This window comes from Festucalex cinctus, chromosome 2 (genome assembly GCF_051991245.1).
Source record: "Festucalex cinctus isolate MCC-2025b chromosome 2, RoL_Fcin_1.0, whole genome shotgun sequence".
NCBI lineage: Eukaryota > Metazoa > Chordata > Actinopteri > Syngnathiformes > Syngnathidae > Festucalex > Festucalex cinctus.
In genome coordinates, this window is record NC_135412.1 from 38,676,670 (window position 1) to 38,698,180 (window position 21,511).

General features: G+C 39.2%; 1 protein-coding gene across 5 annotated transcripts; it reads left to right on the forward strand.

Moving 5' to 3' along the window:
- The first annotated feature begins 318 nt into the window (after positions 1-318).
- On the forward strand, positions 319-13,523 carry LOC144014769 (protein-glutamine gamma-glutamyltransferase 5-like). Of its 5 annotated transcripts, XM_077515001.1 has the most exons (18): positions 319-335; positions 435-556; positions 1,273-1,467; positions 2,431-2,667; positions 2,758-2,876; positions 3,124-3,252; positions 4,682-4,859; positions 4,971-5,106; positions 5,616-5,719; positions 5,799-6,038; positions 6,114-6,143; positions 6,312-6,356; positions 6,550-6,594; positions 8,114-8,158; positions 8,532-8,738; positions 8,820-8,980; positions 10,967-11,106; positions 12,837-13,523. In XM_077515001.1, the coding sequence occupies exons 2-18, from the start codon at positions 535-537 to the stop codon at positions 12,988-12,990; spliced, it is 2,187 nt and encodes a 728-aa protein (XP_077371127.1). In that variant the 5' UTR covers positions 319-335; positions 435-534; the 3' UTR covers positions 12,991-13,523. The 5 variants fall into 5 exon arrangements, with proteins under 5 accessions (XP_077371127.1, XP_077371126.1, XP_077371129.1 ...); XM_077515000.1 differs by lacking the exon at positions 319-335 and having other exon boundaries at positions 1,258-1,467; XM_077515003.1 differs by lacking the exons at positions 319-335; positions 6,312-6,356 and having other exon boundaries at positions 1,258-1,467.
- The last annotated feature ends 7,988 nt before the right edge of the window (positions 13,524-21,511 follow it).

Below are 21,511 nucleotides of genomic sequence, written 5' to 3' on the forward strand. Positions count from 1 at the left end.
GTCAGGTTTCAATATTTGAAGATAGGGTTAGGGTTTAAAATTAGGGTTTTAAACTATGGATAGATTTTCAAATCAGGCTTATGGTTTCAAATAGTTAGGTTTTCAAACTCTGGTTATTTTTTCAACTTAGTGTTTCATCTAAGGTTAAGGTTTTAAGCAGGGGATAGGGTTTTAAATTGGGCTTCAAACGAGGGCTAGAGAGAATAGTTCAAACCCAATAATATGGGTGTGTCTTACTATGAAACATGACAAAAGGTACAGACAGCAGGAAAGTGTTCATTCCTTCAATTGTTACTGCAGGTCAAGCACGTGTGTGTGTGTGCAAAAAATGCAAAGTAAGTGCATGTCAACCTTATCCAATATCCATGTTGTTGATCTCACTGGGAATAGCTAGAGTTAAAGGATTAACATATTTCTCGATTTCTTTGCTGAAGTGCTCATAAGAAAGGAGGAAAAGTCAGATTGTTATCAGAAGGTGGGCGGAGTCTTCTTATCACTCCTTGCTGTTTGCTTGTTGTTGCTGTCAGTCAGACCATGGAGGCCACGCCACAGACAGGTGAGCGAGCTCCACACAAGCCACTCATAGCATTCCTGTCTCTAAGATTGTTCCAAAAAGAAAATGATGCATTTTGGGTCTTTTGCTGAGCATTTATACACTCTCATGTAACACAATTTAGTTTTTAATCTGCCATTTGCAGTCGAACTTTTCTATCATTCCAGACAATATTATTTCCTTTAAAGAAGCAGGTGTGTACGCAGCACGTAATATTTTGCACATTCACCGGGCACAGGGCAGTAATGACTGACTGCGGTGCTTTGGAAAGCCAGTTTGTGTAAAAACGAAAGACACGCCTTGAAATATTTTTATAGTTCAGTCAGTTACTTTCTACATAACATTTTAATACTTATGAAATCCAAATTTTACTTAAACCCCCGTCAAGGATTGAAAAATGGAAATGTTGTTGGGGAAAAAAAAAAAAAAAAAGATTTGTATCCAACACATCAGGGCTTAAAATTAATTTATTTATTTTTATGTGCAGGTGGCATCCATTTAAACCTTTCCGATGTGAATTTATGTATTGGATGACAATTTAATCACTAAAATGTTCGATTACAGCAGATAGCATTTGAGCCCACTGTCACTCAAAGACAAGTTGGCACCAAGCATTTATTAAAGGCACTTTATCTATTTAAGTAACTGCACTTTATTAATAAATTAGCATTGCATTTGATCAGTGTCTTGGTAACGGTTCACAGCTGTCTTCATTTCAGGCCCAACCAGAGGCCAGAGGCGCCTGAAATTGGTTAACTTTGAAATCCAGGAGAATCACATTTCTCACGAGACCCAGGGACTCAGCGACAAACACCTGGTGGTCCGGCGAGGGAAGCCGTTCAAAGTTACTCTGCTGTTTTACGGACGAATGTGGAACCCAAAATCAGAGTGTTTGACCCTCCAAGTTTTACTAGGTTATTATTATACACACCAAAAAACAGTTGTGGATAGCATTTACTGTACTGTTTGATGTCCTTTTTAAAAACTTTTGATTGTTGTTTAAAGGGCAGTGTAGCCTATTTATCATCACTAACAACAGTCTATGATTCATTTGATAGAAGGATACAATAGATCGCTAGATGGATAGCAATCTAGCTATACTAGCTAGCTTCATTAGCATCTTAGTGTATAAGTTTCCATTGACTCATAATGTAGGAAAAGAAGACAGACACATACAGGAATGACTCTACTATATTGTAGTTGTGTGCAGATGCCACACGATGGCGGCAACGCTTGTGTAAATGAAGCTCCTCAATTCACTTTAGCACCAAGATGCCATCATGGTGCTTTATAAAACACACATATTAGTATTTTGTACACACGCGATTATACCTATTTAATGGCCACAAATTAGTGTATTGTGGCTACAAATGAATTTTCTTTCCCCATGGCTGTCATATGCTGAAGGTTGGATCCAAAAGCGCAGAAACAAGTAAGATTTTAACTATTTATTCGAGAGGCATGGAACAAACTTCACTAGATGAGAAACAAAGAGAGTTGCACAAAGAGACAGTGGTAACAGAAGTAATAATCCGACAAAGACGCGCACATCTCAGGAGGCTTATATAGACAAGGAATCGATTTAATTGGTTGTACATGTGGGTAACAGGACTGACATGGAATTATCTGATTGGCTGTTGACCAGGTAAAGAGATGAAAGATTATTGACATCACATAGCCCGTTACATTACATAACATCACATAGCCTAAAAGCAGTTGAAACTAGATGCTAGTTACATCAGTTCAAAACAGAAACTTGACCTCACGGTCGTGAACTCAAATTTAACCCTGACGTGACCCCAGACATGACAATGGCATGTCTGGGGCTGCGTAGTTAGCATCAACACAGGACAAAAGTTCTCCACCCATCCTCACAGGTGAAATGTCAGCAAAGATGCTGGTCCACTTCTCTGACAAGTGGTCCGATCCTCATAGTTGGTCAGCACGAATCTACCCAGGCAACATGGGTCATGGTGTCGTCACCATCCACGTCTGTGCCCCTGTGCTGTCCTCCGTGGCGCGCTACCAACTCCTGGTGCACATAGCGGGCGCACACGAGCGAAGCAGCTACGTCGCGGGGACGTTTGTGCTGCTCTGCAACCCTTGGCTCAAGGGTGAGTGAGCTGGGACTCGCTGCCATCGCTGGCCGTCTTGTGTTTGTGTCCACCAGGCAGTGGAATGAACACACTTCTCTTTCCTTTAAGAGGATCCGGTGTACATGCCGCTGGACGCCCAACGACAAGAGTATGTCAAGAGTGATTATGGCGTGATCTACATGGGCACAGATGTCAACTTTAGCCAGCGGCCCTGGTCATTTGGTCAGGTATGTGTATGATGTAGCCAGCAGTCGTCAACTGAATGCCCATAGGCCAAATTCACCAATCACCTGCAAAAGTTTGCTATCATTTTTTTCATCATAAAATTGATAATGATCAAATAGGCAATTAATAATAAAATCAGCCACCTGAGGGTAACCATAACTAAAATGTGGCCCACAATGTAATAGTTTGTCATCCCTGATAACGCCATTCTGAGATAGATATTCAACTCAATCAGTGTTTTGTGCACAGTATGAGCCTGGAGTCCTTGAGGCATGTCTTCAGTTGCTACAGGTCAGCCCACAGCACCTCAGTAACAGTCACAAAGACTACATTCTGCGAGCAGACCCGGCCTACCTTAGCAGGATCATCTGTGCTATGGTGAGACACAAACATCACCGCTAAAATATGCAAAACATGCACACAAGAGTTCCCGGACTTCACTCCTGTACACACTTAACTGCACACATGACAACTGACAGATGAGTTGTCACACAAAGATAAACTTCTTGTTATTATCCTGTTGGGATTGCTGTTCTAGTAGTACACAACACTTCCAACTGTCACTTGGTTTGTATTTGTTGCATATCTGCTATGTATGTCTCATCAGGTTTCAATGTGCGGGCCTATCAATGCTATTGAAAGCACTCACATTGTCAACGAAATTAATGTAAAATGAAGAGTTCCAAGCGATTGTTTTATAATTATGTATAGCGTTACTATTTGATCCATACAGCTTTTTCCCATTCTAAATCTAGACTGCTAGTTATGAAGTAGTCAGTTCACTGCATGTTTCAATTTGTTGAGGATGATGCTAGTAGAAATCAACCTTTAACATTTCTTGACAATAATGTGTTATATTTGACCTCACTAGTCTAAACATGAAATTACATTTCTGGAATATGAGCTACGAAGAACAATCCAGCCATTTTCTTTTTTTTTTTTATCCATCTCAGGTGGCGGCCATTTTGCCACTTGCTGCCGACTAAAGATGACATCAATGTTGCTCAGGGCTCAGGCAATGACCAATCACAGGTCACCTGCTTTCTGAAGCTGCGCTGTGGTTGGTTGTTACCTGAGCAACAGTGATGTCATCTTCAGTCGACAGCAAGCGGCAAAATTGCCACCCAGAGAAGGTTAAAAAATGGCTGGATTTTGCTGCTTACCTCATATTCCACTAGCGCAATATTAAACAGAATAACATATTTAGATTAGTGGGGCTGCATAGAACATATTATTGTCCTTTTTTTTTTTTGACTTCCACTTTAAACATTTTCCATGGTTTAGAGAACGGTGTGATTCCCCAGTATTTCCCACAGTGACTTTGTCACACTTGTTTGGTCCATCCACTGAATTGGTATGTTTTGTCCCTTCTGGATATTTTGGAAAAGTGGGAAGAGTGTTTCCAGATTAACTGGTGTATTTGCCTTTAGATCATCATCTGAAATTCTATCTGGTCCATCAGATTTACCTGTCTTCATCAGTGTGATGACTTGACGTATTTCCTTTTCTGTTGGTGACCTGCAGTCAATAAATAGGTCTTTGTCAGCTGGTTGAATATCTGGTTTGTCTTTTGGGACAGACATTTTTGAAACAGGTGTGTTAACCACATTAACCTAGGGCAAATGCCAAAATTTTTGTTCTTGTATTAAATGGGATCACACTTTATTCATTGATGTGACATATAAACTGGTGCAGAGGGGTTCACTTGCCGAACTTTGATGCAGGCAGCAGTTTCAATTCCCACTTATATCAATTTCTCTCTCTAAAAGAGTTTGTTGAAAATCATGTTTGTTTGTTTTTTTGCAAGGTGAACTCCAGTGATGACATGGGTCTTGTGGAGGGGAGATGGAAGGGAAACTACAAAGATGGTGTCAAGCCAACAGAGTGGTGCGGCAGTGCGGACATCCTCCACCGCTGGATGGCATCCAAAGGCAACCCTGTGCGTTATGGACAGTGCTGGGTCTTCGCATCTGTCCTCTGCACAGGTGCTTTTTTTTTATTTTTTTTTTTTTTTTATTCTTTTGTCATTACTTCTTGTTCGTGCAATAGCCAGTTTTCTAAACTTTGATCCCGCTTTTTTTTTTTTTTTGGTCCAGTGATGCGAGTGCTAGGGATTCCCTCCAGGGTGGTGACGGTGTTTAACGCAGCCCACGATGGTGATGGAAACCTAATAACTGAAGAGTTTTATTCGAGCACCGGGGAGAGGCTGGGGTTGTCAAAAGACAGCGTTTGGTTGGTATCTCTTAATCTTGAAAATGTGTGCAAACTAAACCACACATCAGCACTTTTTAGACTAGATTTAGAACGACAAATAAGCAGTCTCTAGACTTGATTCCGACGTTCAGTTCAGCATGGCAGGTCGCATATAGTCCTTACCATTCTCCAGAAAAGCTGAAAACATTTTGTGTGTGTGTGTGTGTGTGTGTGTGTGTGTGTGTGTGTGTGTGTGTGTGTGTGTGTGTGTGTGTGTGTGTGTGTGTGTGCGTGCAGTATAAACACCCAGGGCCATGAAAATGTTATATCCGAATGTATGTTGGGCTGCTGCTAAAAAAAAAAAAGTCAGGCCACAAGTACTCCAACATCAAGGGCTATAGTTTGGGTACCCATGCTATACACTGAATGAAATTAAGTGGGCCCAAGCAGCTTCCCTGTGGAGCACCCTTACCGTATAGATCTGTATTATATTAATCCAACCATGTATTTCTTTTGTGCATTAAAACTTGAAATACTTGCACATAAAGGAACTTCCACGTGTGGGTGGAGTGCTGGATGAGGAGGTCGGACATTGGAGCCGGATTTAATGGCTGGCAGGTTGTGGATCCGACCCCGCAAGAAAAGAGTGCAGGTGTATATATGTTTTAACGTGAATATTTACAGCTTAACCGATACAATTTATGAATATCTTAAATATGTTCTCGCAACAGGAATATACCGCTGTGGCCCTTGTCCAGTGGTGGCAATCCAGAGGCGTTGCCTCGACACCCCTTATGACACTGCCTTCGTTTACGCTTCTGTCGATGCGGACGTGGTACGCATGATAGTGAGGTCTGGGAAGGTGGTGGGAAAGAAGGTAGATACCAAGTGGGTGGGACGATTGATCTTCACCAAGAGCATCGGCTTAGATGTGCCAGAGGATCTGACCGATTCTTATAAGAGAAAAAAAAGTAAGGAAATGTTCTATGAGGGAGATTATAGTTTAAAATGAGCATGCTAGCTAATCGTTTGTCCGGTATTTACAGAAGACCAAACACACCGAGTGGGAGACTCAGGTCAGTAGCTGTGTCAACATCTCTACCTATCGTAGATTTAACTCTATAAAAATGCTTATACTTTAACAAATATACCATTTAGTGGATGTCATTCCCTGAACTGAACATTTCTCATCTGTTTTGTTGCCATTTCATGGTGTAATTAAGGGTTCTTATTGTTTTGTGCAGTACGTCGTGCCTCACGTTCTGTAGTGCCTTTTCCTACTGAAGAAGGTAATATATTGTAGGTAATGCATTCTCATTGACCAATGTCAGAATCAAAATACACCAATTTTGAGATCTTAAGGACATTGGTGACAACATGATGGTGTTCAGTAGCAATGTATTTTATTTATTTATTTTTAATGAACATGCTGTCTGTTTTTGCTGCTTTACTGTATAATTGAACACTTCTCTTTTTTTCTAGTATGCCGTTCCTCACGTTCAGCCATGTCTCGTTCATCAATAGAAGGTAATATCCTTATTGAATGTACTTTCACTCACCAACATCTGACCAATCAAAATAGTTTAATTATTATTCAGGAAAATTGGTGAATACATGATGTTCATCTTACACTGTATATAATATCTGTAGATTTAACAGGGAATTTCTGTAAATTATGACATAAAAAAAACTGTAAATACAAAACCAATGAAGCATTGTGTAATTTACATGAATATGTTGTAAGACCCCGAAACAAACACAACTGTTGATTTGACAGTAAGAAAATTTTAAATCCGCTTAAGGTGAAGGGTAATGGGATTTTTATTAGGTTTTTGGTGAATTAATGTGTATAAATTTACACGTATTCGCACACACATATGCGCTCACGCACGCACACGTACGCACACACACACAAAAAAAAAAAAAAAAAAAAAAAAAAGACCAATGATGATAAAATGTTGAATCGGTAAGACTGCCGAATGAACAATTCTGAGCACAAAATACTGTAATTTAAACACAGATTAACTGTAAAACAGCAAACATTGGGATACAGTTAAAATTACATAATTGAAGTGTTAGAATAACCCTTTTTTTTGTCAGTATAGGCTTTTGGGTACATTTTGTTTATGCCAAAAGAAACTATTTTTACAAATTACAGATTAGAATATTTGGATATACAGTAAAACCATGTGTAAAAATACTGTTTATTTTTACAGAAACAAAACAGGAAGCTGTGATTACAGAATAATTTTGTAAAAAAATAAATAAAAATACGGTGCAAATATAAACAACTTTACAGAACAACTTGTATATTATATATTCTCTATATTACTAATTAAACTTGTATATCCAACAGTCCTTTACTGATTACTTACTTAAGAAAAAAAGGTTAGGGTGACTCAGTGGTAGGGTGGTCGTCTTACAACTGTGAGGTTGTTGGTTCGATCCCAGTGCCGTGTGATGGTATCAAAGATTCATGAGCGCAAGGTAATGTAAGTACAGTTGTTGCTGATGCTGTGGAATGAGTAGTCAAAATGCAAAGCTCTTTGAGGGCCTTGTAAGGTAGGAAAGCACTATTTTACCATAGAAATAGCATTTTTTTTTAGTGTAAATTTTCCGGTAAAACATTATTTTTTAAATGTCAAAACTTTTTTTAACAGTAAAATCTTGGATTAAGTACATTTTATAATTGTAAAATCAACAGTGTCAATACATTTTTTTTTTTTTTTTTTAACCATAAACGTAGAAAATGTGTTACCGTAATTCAATGGTCCACTTTCGGCAACCACAGCCGCCGGTATTTTACCGTAAAAACAGCATTTTTCTTTTTACAGTGTACAACAAACAACCCCTGAGAAATATGATTAGCATAAACACTAGCATAGCACAACAGAGATGTCTTGGCTTGCCCACAATTGTTATAAATATACACATTTTGATGTGAGTTTTTGTTCTAATTTTGAAAATGTTCCCTCCTACAAAACGAAACATTACTTATCTATTTTGCTGCTGTTTCACCTTGTAATTCACACTTATTGTACTACAGTATGCCGTTTAGCACGTTCTGATGTGCCTTGTCCAACTGAAGAAGGTAAGATAGTGTAGTTAATGCCCTGTCATTGAAGAATATCACAATAAAACGTGTTTTCAATGCTGCTGCTAAAAAAAAAAAAATGCCGCTGGCTGGCAACTGCCATCGAGCATAAGAACTTTTGGCTACATGCTAGCTTCTGCTTATAATGTAACGATGCCACCAAGATGTAACGAGACATTTTCCAATCTGAGTTCCATTTCTATGCTTATCATACTGTACACTTTTACTATGTGTGTGTAGCTAGATATATATTGATTCATTACAACAAATTTACATCATACATGCAAGTGTGATCTGAAAATGTAAGTTTCATATTTGAGGTCATATAAATACCCCAAGTCTTCCTCTTCCGGTCTTTGTTCCTGTCCAGGCGCGTCCAGCTTGGACGTGACCTTGACCGTAGCTGGAGAGCCCACTGTGGGCAAGAGCATCAACCTAACAGTGACGCACACAAACCCAACAAACAGCACACGCCTCCTGAGGGAGCACCTGAACGCTCAGCTGAAGGAATTCAACAGCAGCCCAGGAAAAAGCCTCTGGGAGAGCCACCAAGATGTGTGTATTCAACCATTTGAAGGTGAAGTGCCGCACTGATTGATTCAAGCAAACATCAGCACAAATGTTGGCATATTTTGATTTGTTTTGCATCTCTGTGCAGATTTGACACGCCACCATTCTATCCCGCCCTCTAAATATGAGCCATTCCTGGCGGGTGATGACATTTTGAAAGTGGCGGTGATCATCAAAGACTTAAAGACTAAAGAGAGGGTCCTTGCTATACAGGAATTCAACCTCAGCTCACCAAAAATAAACATACAGGTACACATAGGGGTCCGATTTAGTAAAAGCTTGCCAGTGGAGCCGGGCAAAAATGTAATACACCTTCTGCTAAGTTGTTTGTGTATTGTTTTGCGTCACACTGCTAATTTACACACGGCAAAGAAATGCCAATCAAAATGACAACTCACATTTCATGCTTGCCAAAGATAAACAGATGAATCATAGAAGAAACTGAATAGTGTTGATGCAATATGTCCTGCAGCCATGAATGAGATAAAAAAAAAAGAAAAGAAAATGTTTGTGTATTTTCATCACCCTTAACACATGCTTATTGATGTTTCCTTCACTCTTCCATTGCTAGTCAGACATTTAAAAAATAAAACCCTGTACAAAACAAAAAATTCAGTATATCTGATCAACTTCCTTGTAAAACACACCAAATTTGTTTGTTTTGACTGAGAAGCCGTCCTTTAGTAAATGCTTTAAATATGTGCTACTTAATGTAGCGCTCTTGATCCTGTTCAGATTTAGCGAAATACAGGTGCTTCTTAGAATATTGCATAAAAGTATATTGTGTTAATTGATTATTTAATTTAATTTCAAATTTAAAAAACAAAAAAAAGACTTTTCAGGAGGCTACTTCAGGCCCATTATATACCTGCATTTAAGTTTTGTTTTGTTTTTCTTTTTGTTTTTTTCCCAAGATTAAAATTCCCTGAGCTGGCGAATTTTTCTGAAAGTTTCTCTGAAAGCTCCATAATCACATTTTTACATATATGCTGGTATGTTAAAAAAAAAAAAAAAAAAAAAAACATTGTGAAATATTTGACTCGAAGTCTACATTATATATGCATTTTGCTCTTTGAATTTTAATTACTGATATGAATTAAGTTTACACGATATTATAATCAGGACATACCTGTACTGTATATTCTGACTCAAACATCATCATTTTTTTTGCCCAATTTTGAATGGTGACTGTGCATTCAATAATGGCTCAAATGCTAAATTCCTGTAAAGTAAGTGAAATTTTTTTTTTGAGTGTCATGTTTGTCCATTTGCTAGCAAGCAAACAATTTTAGAGTTTATCGAGAATGATGCAAAGATGCAAGTGCTTCTCATTCATTTAGAATATTGTGGAAAACGATTTTTTCTTTTTAATTTTGTTGCTCCATTACAGCCAGGGCTGGACTGGCCATCAGTTGCCTGGTGGGTCGGCACCTTTTGGGGCTGATGTGGGGCTAGTTAATTATTATTTTCTTCCATCTTAACCCAAGTGACTAGCCCACAATTTAGAAAGAGCAGCCCATTAATCCATTTACAATACAGACAGAAAACTGAACTGGTGGGATGGCCGGCCTAAGTCAAAATTCCAGGGCCGATTATTTATTTATGTGTGGCAGTCCAGCCATGATTACAAAAAATGAGATTCTCAAGAAACTGCAATTCATTTTTAATACTGAAATTACTACATGTAGGTAGAAATTGACCCTCTAAAAAGTATGCTGCTATGTGTGTTAATCTGTTATAATAATAATGGTTTACACTTTGTAAATTGAACTACTGAGAGTAATGAACTTTTCCATGATATTCTAAATTATTGAGATGAACCTGTAGACTAGGGGACCCTTTTCCAAACAGAGAGCCTGTTGCGACTGAAATGGAAAGACGAGAATTTAAAACAAAATGGACATGCTATTTTTTGTGTTGATTAGTTCGTCTGTTTGAAATCCCTTCATGATTCCAAGAGGGTGAAAAGTGCATAGCCACACTTTTGTACAGATCATCACCAAAATTGAGCATATTCTTCAACGTTACATGTTGAACCCTTCAAAGTTCAAATAAAGGTAAATCTATTGTGTGGGTTTTGTGTAATCCAGCTGATTGGCAGATAATGAACAAACAATGAAAATGATACCGTCTTTAAACAGATTGTCATCTGTTCATTGATTTACGGTGACATGAAATAACACCTCTTGTCAGCTTGGCAGCCATTTTCTGAACCTCACCCTGATTGTCATGCAGGTTGAAGGCGGGGACAGCATCCAGGTGAAGAAGGAGCACACGGCAACTGTGTCATACGCCAACGAGCTCAACAAAATGCTGAATGGTGCTCTTCTCACTGTCGAGGGCTACGGATTGTTGCAGGGCAAACAAGAGGCCAGGTGAGTCTGTTGTCACTTTTTGAAGGAGGAGACTAAATGATGCAATCAGTTCCATCGTGTCATTCCAGTGTAGTTTTGTCTCTAAAGTATCTAAGGAATGTTGCTGTGGGAATGCTGTCAGGTATGACTATTGTTAAGGAAACATGCCAAAATTCCAACTTGGTTTCTTAGCTTTACGTAGCAGGAAGTATTGATATACCTCTTTGTGTTTGTAGAAGTCCCTGTCTATTGCCCAATTGATAATGAACACGTTAATCAGTGTATATTTTGCCACCAAATGGCCACTTTTTTTTTTCTTTCCAACAGGTTGGTAGTCACTCATCCAATTCAGTTCAGTTCATCCCTTTTCTGTCACCAAAATGAACTGGGATAGGCTCCAACTCACCTCACTCTCAAGTATCACACATATTGTAATGAGCAGTCAAATAAATTCAAATTTCCAATGTGGAACTACTAATTCCTGCAATGCTTTTCCTTTATTTGCCATCCGTAGTATATATTCATCTGTAGGCATCACAAAAAGTCAAAGATAAGCCCAAGAACACCTGGAAGAAAAATCAACTTGAATCACTTGCTTTTCACTTACTCTACTGAACAGTTGTGGAAAAATAATGAAATTGAGAACCCCCTCCCCCACTAAATATTACAACTGTGATTTAATATGCAATTATTTCTTTCAAGGTTCTCTTCCCATGTATTTTTTAAACTAACACAAGCAGTAATACGATAAACAATGTCAGATTTACTGTAGACCTACATAAATATTTTAGCCAAGTAAGGCATACACTAAAATAAAGGCAAATGAACCATGAAAGAATATGAAAAACAGTTTATTCATCTACGTTATTTAATTTGGGTCGTGAACTCATTAACCTCTTTGACTTGCAGTTTTTATACGTTTTTTTTATGCTACAGCATACAAAAGGCTTTGATGCAGCTTCTGACCTGAAGAGGTGGCTTAAAGCAATGGTATTACAAAAAAACGGCCTGCAGGTGGCAGCAGAGTATAAGAGATCAACCATAGCCATGTTGCAACAAGCTCTTTTCCCCAATGTTTTCAACAGTTTTGTGAATAATAATGAAACTTAGCTATATCCTAATGCTAGTTGCTGCAAAACGGAAATACAAATATGCATATGAATGGCTGGGAGTGAATGAGTGAAGCATTCACTATGACAACTTAAAAAATGTGTCTTAAACATGTCAGTTAGTCATCAGATTACAACCATGCAAGTAAATTTGTGGCTTTATGATGTCAGCTTTTCATTATTGATCTGAAACAATGATATGTAAACATGTGGACTGCACTTCTTAAGCACTGCACTTATCTGGGCACTTTGCCTGATGTGCAAGTTGTTCTGTACTTTTTTATTTATTTATTTATTTATTTTTATCTCTCTCTTCATATGAAACATTGCGGCGCTGCTTGGTAAGCCATCAGGCTTCCCATTCTGTCTACCTATGTCGGTCAATGTTTTTTTTGTATCCCCAGCAAGTATCAGCAGACGAAAATGTTTTTTTACCCCCTCACAAAATGTGTTCCCCCAAATTGCAGCCTTTGCGGTTTAGTGCATTCATACTATGTTGCAATGGCGATTTTAATTCAAATCCCTATGGATCTACAGGCAATATAAAAAAATGAACCTGTTTATGTACAGTAGCAGACTTGGCTGATGACAAATTGGTTCACATTGTAATATTGGTCACTTCCCGTACCTTCCCTCTTCCAGGTTAACCATCCTGCATCCAGATGAGAAGATAGAGAAGAAGGTGACTATCATGGCCTCCACTCCGGGCACGAAGCTGCTGAGTGCTTCATTCTCACATAGCAGCAGCCCCAGCGTCGTTTCACGAAGCTTCCACAAAGTGTCAGTCACCACATAGAGTCACTGAAAAGTCAATCAATCATGTGAAAACTGGAACGTGTACGTTTTTGGCTCATGATCACTAGCAAATGTAAATGGTCAAATGAATAACTACACCGCTCACAAAATTAAGCACACCTTCTCTCCGCAGTCTCAGTCAATATAAGAGCTGCATTGAAAATGTGAAACTTTACAGAGAAGAAAATGCTCCATAATACCACCCTGTTCTGTGGTGTGCGACAGCAGCAACATTGGTTCAATTTCCACACCAATCAACAGTGTAGTCCACCTATTGCTCCAAGAAAGTCAGCTTCGACCTGTGTGGGTCATGGATGGATTATATGATATGATAAGATATGTTATGTTATGTTATGTTATGTTAGTAAAGGTCCATTAAAACACCAAATGGTTCCAAAATGGGGAAAAAAAAGGAATAGATGCTATTGCGCCTATCGACCAGTAGATGGAAGCATTGAAACATCCAACATGATGTTTGCCCTTGACGTGTTTTTCTTGGCTTAAATTAAAAGACAGTACAGTAGCCTACTGTAATTTTAACTTTCTCATTGTCTGAACACCCTGAAGGTAGGCTATACCCCAAAAATAAATATTTGTGTGTGTGTGTGTGTGGGTGGTAGGGGTGTAGGGGTGTGTGTGTGACTCGAACCACTTCTGGTTGCTACAAAATAAGATAATTTAATTTTGACAAGACTGCAATATGTCTGCAATATGTATAACATTTATTGGACCATAAGTTCATTGTAGTATTGCCTGACTATTTGACACAAAATGATGATGTGCATGATTTAAGATTATGCCGTAAAGCTGAACACTTTCAAAGAGAACTCTAAAAGCAAGATGAAAATGTATTTATTAAAATCCAGATAAAAAAAACAAATAATTTGAAATGTAAGTACATGTATAAAATCCTCTGCCACGTATATCAAAACACAGAGGTCATCTGACCTTCTGGGCCTAACATTCACATCTATGAAACATTTAGTCTTCAATGAATCCACATGGTTTGGGAATGTGGAAGACAGCCGACATACTCCTCAAAGCAGTGGTTGGCAATTACTTTTGCAAAAGGACCGTATGAGAAACTGAAACGCTTGTCGAGTGCCAATTAAGCCAACATGCTCACCTCAGCTTCGTTTAAGTGTCGAAAGCAAGAAGGCAGAAGGAGGGCGAACGACACAGGCTCGTAAAATGTTATTTTGAGAAAACACCGCAGGAAGCTAAAAATGGACAGCAGGCCAAAAGATATCCCCAAGGAAAATTGCTTAACCACACCTGAGAGTCAACATTGAACATTTACCAAAGTAGGAGAGCCGGAATACCTGGAGGAAACCCATGCACGCAAGGGAACAATCTGCAAACTCCAGACGGCAAAGCCAGTGCCGAGATTGGAATCATTACCTTAAAAGTGTGATGTAGACATGCTAACTACCATGCTGCCTGCTGCAAAGACAACAAAACCAAATTCAATGTCAAAACAGTCAATTGTCTGTATCCTTCTATAGGAAAAGTCACTGAGGGTTTTGTTGTACACTCGCCAAACTAGATACTGTAAGCCCAGAACGTATAGTCAGCCTTTCGCTCAAAGCCTGATCCAAATAAGATTTGAAAGAAATAACGACAAAGAATGTGTGTGTTGTGTTCTAATGTCTGCGTTTGAATGGATGGCTGATTTAAAGGCATGGATGTCGGGGTGAACAGCTTGTGATGTCACCTGAGTGTCAGGCAGACGCAAGCGATAATCAGACTGCACGCTTGCTGATTTTCAGACAAATTAAACGTCAGGGAAAAGCAGCCAGCGCGACCACTGAGAACGCTTTGAAAAGCTGAGCCCATCATAAATTATTAATGGTCCTCCACTCCCACGAACACACACACACATTACACACACATGCAGCGTCCATCTCTCCTGGCTTAACAAATGTTAATTACACTTCTTTGTTTTTGGCTGCCTCTTCACTCTTCACCATCTCTTTTTTTCATCCACTCATGTCAATCATGCCTTCTTTTTCACCCCGCACCTTCTTGCTACTCTGTCATCCGCACGTTGTCTGTTCATATTTTATTGTCCTTGTTGACTTCACCTCCGTTGACCCCTCCTGACCATCTCTTTGTTTCAAACCATAGTACTTCTCTTCAGTCCCTCTTTTAGATCCTCAATTTATTCTCTCCCTCTCCTTACTTCCACTCAGTATCCTGGTTTCTACAGTATGTTATTTGTTCCTCCATCCATCTTTCCATTCATCCCTTCTTCCTTCAGTATGGATGAGCAATGGTTTGCCCATCCTTTCCTTGCTCCCAATCCATCTTTCCTCCCTCCACGTCCTTCCATCTGTACTTCTTTCACTCATCTTTCCATCCATACTTCCTTCTTTTTCTTCCCCATCTCCCTAGCTTTCCATCATTTTCTTCATCCATCCACACTCCTACTACTTCCATCTTTCCCTTTTTGCCTTTAATTCCTTCATTCCTCCTTCTGGACACCACTTATCCTTTCATCCATCTTTCCTTCTCCTAGCTATCCTTTATCTATTCCCTTCATAATCCAGCCAGCCAGCCGTGCTATAGTTATTTATCTAGCGATCTACCTCGCTATGTATCTAGCTAGCTAGCACACTAGCTATTTATCTGGATAGCGAGATCATCATTTAATTCGCTGTTGCACAAAGCTATTCCAGAGCACATAAAATTGCAATCAGCCATTTTGTGATGGGACTGTGTCACAGCTTAACGATTCTATCAGCCATTTTGCCTCGTGAGGGCATGACCTAATCAGTCAATTAGAGCAGCGCTGGTCGAATATGACTGGACTGGAATGACATTTCAAGCAAAGGGGGCAAACGGGCCGATGAATTACTAATCAGCACTGGAGTGACTGAACTGTGAATTCTCAGCATCAAAGATTAAAGCAGTTTTAAAGAAAGTGATTTGATGATGTCAGTCGTTGAGGCTGTAATCATTAAAATGCCCTTCACAGGTCCAGAAAGTAAAAACCCTGCCACAGTTTGGCAGACACCAGTTTGGACCTGAATTCTCCACTTCTCACAGGTGCTGGGGATTGAATATGCCCTTAGCCTTCTAATATGGGACAGGGGCGGGGTTATTTTTAAAACCAAAGTTGTCATGATCCTGGTTGGGCTTTTATTTTGCTGGGGTTAATTGCACTCTTGTGATTTTTGTGGTTGCAGGTATAGGTTATATTGGGTGGTTCACACTGTGAAGTCTGTTTAACGTATGAGCTAAAATGCTTTCAGTTTTCTTTTTAATATCTTTGGCGTGTTCCCACCAGATCTTGAAAGCATTACAATTCAATGATCCCTCCTTAATGTCTAATTCAAATGTCTATTTCTTTCTGTCTTTCTTTCTTTCTTTCTTTCTTTCTTTCTTTCTTTCTTTCTTAACCTTTTAGTTTTTAATGCAGAAACCTGGATCAACTCCAACTTTATCATCAACAATGGGCACACGTTTTTTAGGCGCACACTCCACACACAGTTGGTATTAATTTCACGCTGCATGCATTTTGTTACCACGAGTAACGAAGAAAACGACTGAAAAAAATAAAGTATAATTTTCTGTCTTCAAAACCAACAGAACCAAGGGGAATTAAAGCTGATATGCTTTCAAAACAATAGACTGCTTTTGCAAAACCACAATGGGAAAATAACTAAGGGGAAATAACAGAAAATAAGCCGATGGGATTTACGTGGAACAATAAAATGTGCAGTGTTAAGTCGCAGTAACTAATTATTCCACAGTTTTATAATCCATTGTTTCTGTCGAATGAATGCATATATCTCTAGTTTGTTTCTTTGTACATGCTTTTCCAATTTGATCTTATCTTTATAACATTGTAAATCACACAGAGAAAAAAGAAACATGACACATGAACAAGAAAAATATTAGCTATCTTGCCAACACAGCCACTTGGATTACAGGGTTCAGTCATAACTGATGTGCGTTTCCTGCTGAAGGCGTCAACACCGCCTTGACATCGGGAGATGCAGAAGCCTGCAGAACTGTCAGGGCTGACCTGAAACGGGGCAACAAGAAGGCCAAGCACTGCTACAAACTAAAGGTTGAGGAGCACTTCTCCATTTCCAATTTCAACACCCGCTTTGGGAAGCACAATCATGAATCTGCAACCGAGGCAGCCTCCTGACAGTTTCCCCATCTGATGTTAGAACACAATTGCGCATGTTCAACGCCCACAAAGCTGCAGACCCTGACAGCACCCCGGGAAGTGCGCTCAGAGCATGTACCGGGGAGATGGCAGGGGTTCTGGATTGATTTATTCAACCTATCATTTCCCCATCAATTTCACCTACATTGCGCTAACACCAAAACATTCCACTCCAACTTGTCGCAGTAACTACCGCCCAGTTACTTTCACCCTCTTGGCTACAAAGTGCTTTGAGCAGCTGGAGCTGCCACATCTTAAAACCTGTCTTACCCACTTCATGTACTCCCGCCAATTAGCCTACTGCAAGAAAAAGATGCAGTCTCCATAACATTACACTGTCCTTTCACACCTGGACAATAATGACACGTCAGAATACTGTTTATTGGCTTCATCGCAACTCACAGATGTGAGGAACTTCTCCTTACTTCACCCTCAACCTGAACACCGGCATCCCACAAGGCTACGTGATGAGTCCCTTCCTCTTACTCCCTCTTCATTCCCTCTTGTCTGTCTATCAATCCCTCCATCCTTCTGTCAAAACCAACACAAACAGACATGCTGAAACAGTTTGTCAAGTTGTACATGTGTAGAACAGAAATACTTCAGGCTATTGTTTTGCCACAAGAAAAAACGACCTCCTCACTGTTTGTACATCCATCTATTTCTCTCACACTGGCAAAGACCCTATGTTAACAATGGGGAAGCCTTTTGCAATTTGTCTGATAACACACCACCAGGCCACTGTCTTAAGAGCAACAAATCTGTTGAGTCTCCTTCTGGCTTTCTGCACTCAGCCTTGTCTTCCTTGTTTACTGGACCGGAGACATATACTACAGCCACAGATACCTTTGTAACAACATTATGTTAACAGTATTTATAATAATGAGGAGAAAAAGTAAATATAATCATGGAAATAGAGGAGACCCTCCAATGCAAAATGTATTGCCACATAGGAAAGACATACCAGTCTCAGTTGTAACTAGATAGTAAATAATTACCTCAACAGTAATCTTCCCTCTGTAACGTTTTTGACACAGAAAGTAAAAGTATGTGTAAAAAGTTTAAATTCTGCATGCATGCGTGGACTCATTCCAAATAATGCACTGGTATGAAAAGCAATACATGAAAAGAAAGAATACATTTTATACCATTAAAATTATAGTAAGTAATTACAGGCACTATTGGAAATGACTTACGAAGAACCTTGTGTTTATGTTTACATTAGATTATAAGATTTGAAGGACTGGTTTAAAAAAAAAAAAAAAAAAAAAAAAAAAGCAAACATTACAAATACGTATATAAGAATGCTTTTAAGAATATGTATGGCACCAATAGAAATACTGTTATCATTATAGCAGCCATAATATTGCTTATGGCGACCATTCAGACCCAAAGCTCTTGGACACAAATTAAAAACTGAGAGCTACTATCACTGACTAAGAACTACAGAACACTGTGTGCTGTATGAGCACCCCATATATATATATATATATATATATATATATATATATATATATATATATATATATATATATATATATATATATATATATATTTAGATGAATTACATTTATTAGCACAGATCTGCAAAGATGAATTTGATCCTGCCCAAACAATTCACTGACTTATGCTGAGCATGTTCAACAAAACATAATAGAATTCACAATGTGCCCAATTGATGGCATAAGCAAGACAAACTTTTATCAGTTTGGCATTTATCTGTTTTTGTAATTAGTTCTTAATGTTTTCATGTGTTGACATTTCAGACACATTGAGGAAGCAACTGACACTTGCATGATGCCATGTGTATCCATCTTCACCACATACTGTTACTCTTTGGAAAAATATATGTTCCACAAACTGCTGACAGTAATGGATGATGCTCTAAACCAAGTATAACATAAACAAACATGTTTTCTATAAAGCTCAGTGGCAAAACCGTTTTTCCACTGAGAACTATCCTATTCGTGAAGGCCACATTTTTGTATCTCCATTACCGACAATTTCACTATAACACTTCAGCTACCGCTGGAGTGTGGTAGACACCAGATCAGCATGTCCGTCTCACAGCTCTGAAATTTGGGGCATTAATCTCAGTTCTGACCTTTCATTTGCATGTTCACAAAACACTTTAAATTGTCCATAAATGTGAATATATATGAGTGTGGTTGTTTGCTAAGGGCCATTGTTGGAGAAAATGGATGGATGGATTTTCAGCCACTACAACAACTTCAGTTCAGGTATAATTAAAAAGTAAAACATAAAATATACTGCTCAATAAAATTAAAATGTTTTGAGCAGTGTACCCTGTAAATTGTGATGAATAAGTGTTTCTTTAACATTATGTCGTCATTTTTTATTTTATTTTTTTTCTGTATCAAAGGTACTAGTAGCATCTGTACTTGGTATCAGTATCAATGACTACTCAAGAGTTGAGTACTCGTACTGGTTAAAACACTCATACATACTAACCTTACCAGACCCATCTCTCTAGATTGTATGGTTGAATGTAACGCTAAAAGATTTAAGCCATCATTAATGGCTGGCATATTCACACAGATACACTAGAGCGCACTCTGCAGTAGACAGGTTGCCATAGTAACACCAATAGAGATTCACCGAGCATCTTGTTTGGCCACTGCCCTTTTGAAATGATGGCTCCCAGAAGTGGTTCGCTGATGAAGGGGCAGACTAATGATGAAGACTTCAAGGCATTCTCTTTTGCATTTGTAATCATGAATATTGCAATCTGACTCTTATTCAGAAAACTGAAGAATGTTACGATGGCTTAGGAAGGAGCTCAGGCAGACCAAACCAGGAAAGCCCCAGGTACCATCAGTTTCTAAGCGCTTAGGCAGTGTGCGGACCAGAGATTGTCCAGTACATATTTAACTGAGCCTTGGTTTGTAAAATGTCTTTATGCTATACTACATTAGACTTCACTTAGTTACATTATCCTGTCACTTGCAGAATCCCCACACAAATCATCTGCACGGACGTTTAACGATGCTTTAAGTTGAAAAAAAATGTGTTCATGTGATTTTGGTTATTTTTTGGGGGAGAAGCTTATTGTTTCTATGCCTGCCTTCCATACGTTTCTTGACCTGAAACCAGTTTGTAGAGCAAAAACGGTTGTGCCGTGCTGAAGACATATCAATCATGTCATCTATAATCGCTTTTGACTTGACTTTCATCATGTAATGGTCGACTACAAACAAAAAAAAAAAAAAAAGTCGTTCGACTCCTAATGTGAGCATAACTACCTGCACAAACCACAACACTACAAAGACCAAAAGGGATTATGATGGAATTAAGTAGACTTTTACCACAGGCTGGGGAACATCCAAGGCTCCGACACTGAGACAGTGCACTCATTTAAGTACCTTGGTCTTCCCTTAAACCCATTTTTCAGCCCTGGTCCTCGAGTACCCCTATCCAGTCTGTTTTCCATGTCTCTTTCAACAACACGCCTGGGGATTATCAGGCTTCATGCAAGCTTGCTGATTAGCTAATCGTTTGAAACACCTGGGTTGCGTTATGTGTATGTGGTGGGACCCAAAGGCGGAGAAACCATGCAGGGAGGAAGAGGACTGAGAGGAATGAGAATAATTTTATTGACTGGAACTAAATAAAGGACTGGATGGAACGTGGACTGACTGGGCAGGATGTGAGAGAGGAATACTTGACTTAGCATGACGTGAGAGGCTGGAGTAGACGTGGAAACGTGGAGACTTGAGGAGACGTGGAGACTTGAGGAGACGTGGAGACTTGAGGTGACGTAGAGACTTGAGGTGACACAGAGACTTGTGGTGACGTGGAGACCTGTGGTGACGTGGAGACGTAGAGACTAGAGGAGACGTGGAGACTAGAGGAGACATGGAGACTTGAGAAGACATGGAGACTTGAGAAGACATGGAGACTTGAGGAAACGTGGGGACCTGAGGAAATGTGGAGACTTGTGGTGATGTGGAGACTTGAGGGAGACGTGGAGAATTAGATATACTTGACCACAGATATACTTGACCGACTTAAATAAACTTGACCAGACTTAGTTAAACTTGACCAGACTTGATTAAACTTGACCAGACGTGGATAAACTTGACTAAAGTTAGACTTGACCAGACTTAAATAAACGTGACCAGACATAAATAAACTTGACCAGACTTGATTAAGCTTGACCAGACGTAGCTTTGACGAAACGGTAACAACGCACCACACCAGGACAAGACAAGTTAAGGTAATGCTCCCACGACAACAAACACCACTCCCTAAATACAAACACTAACGAGCCACTAACAATACACAGCTGGGAAACACAGCAGGCAGAGGGAACCAATTAGCA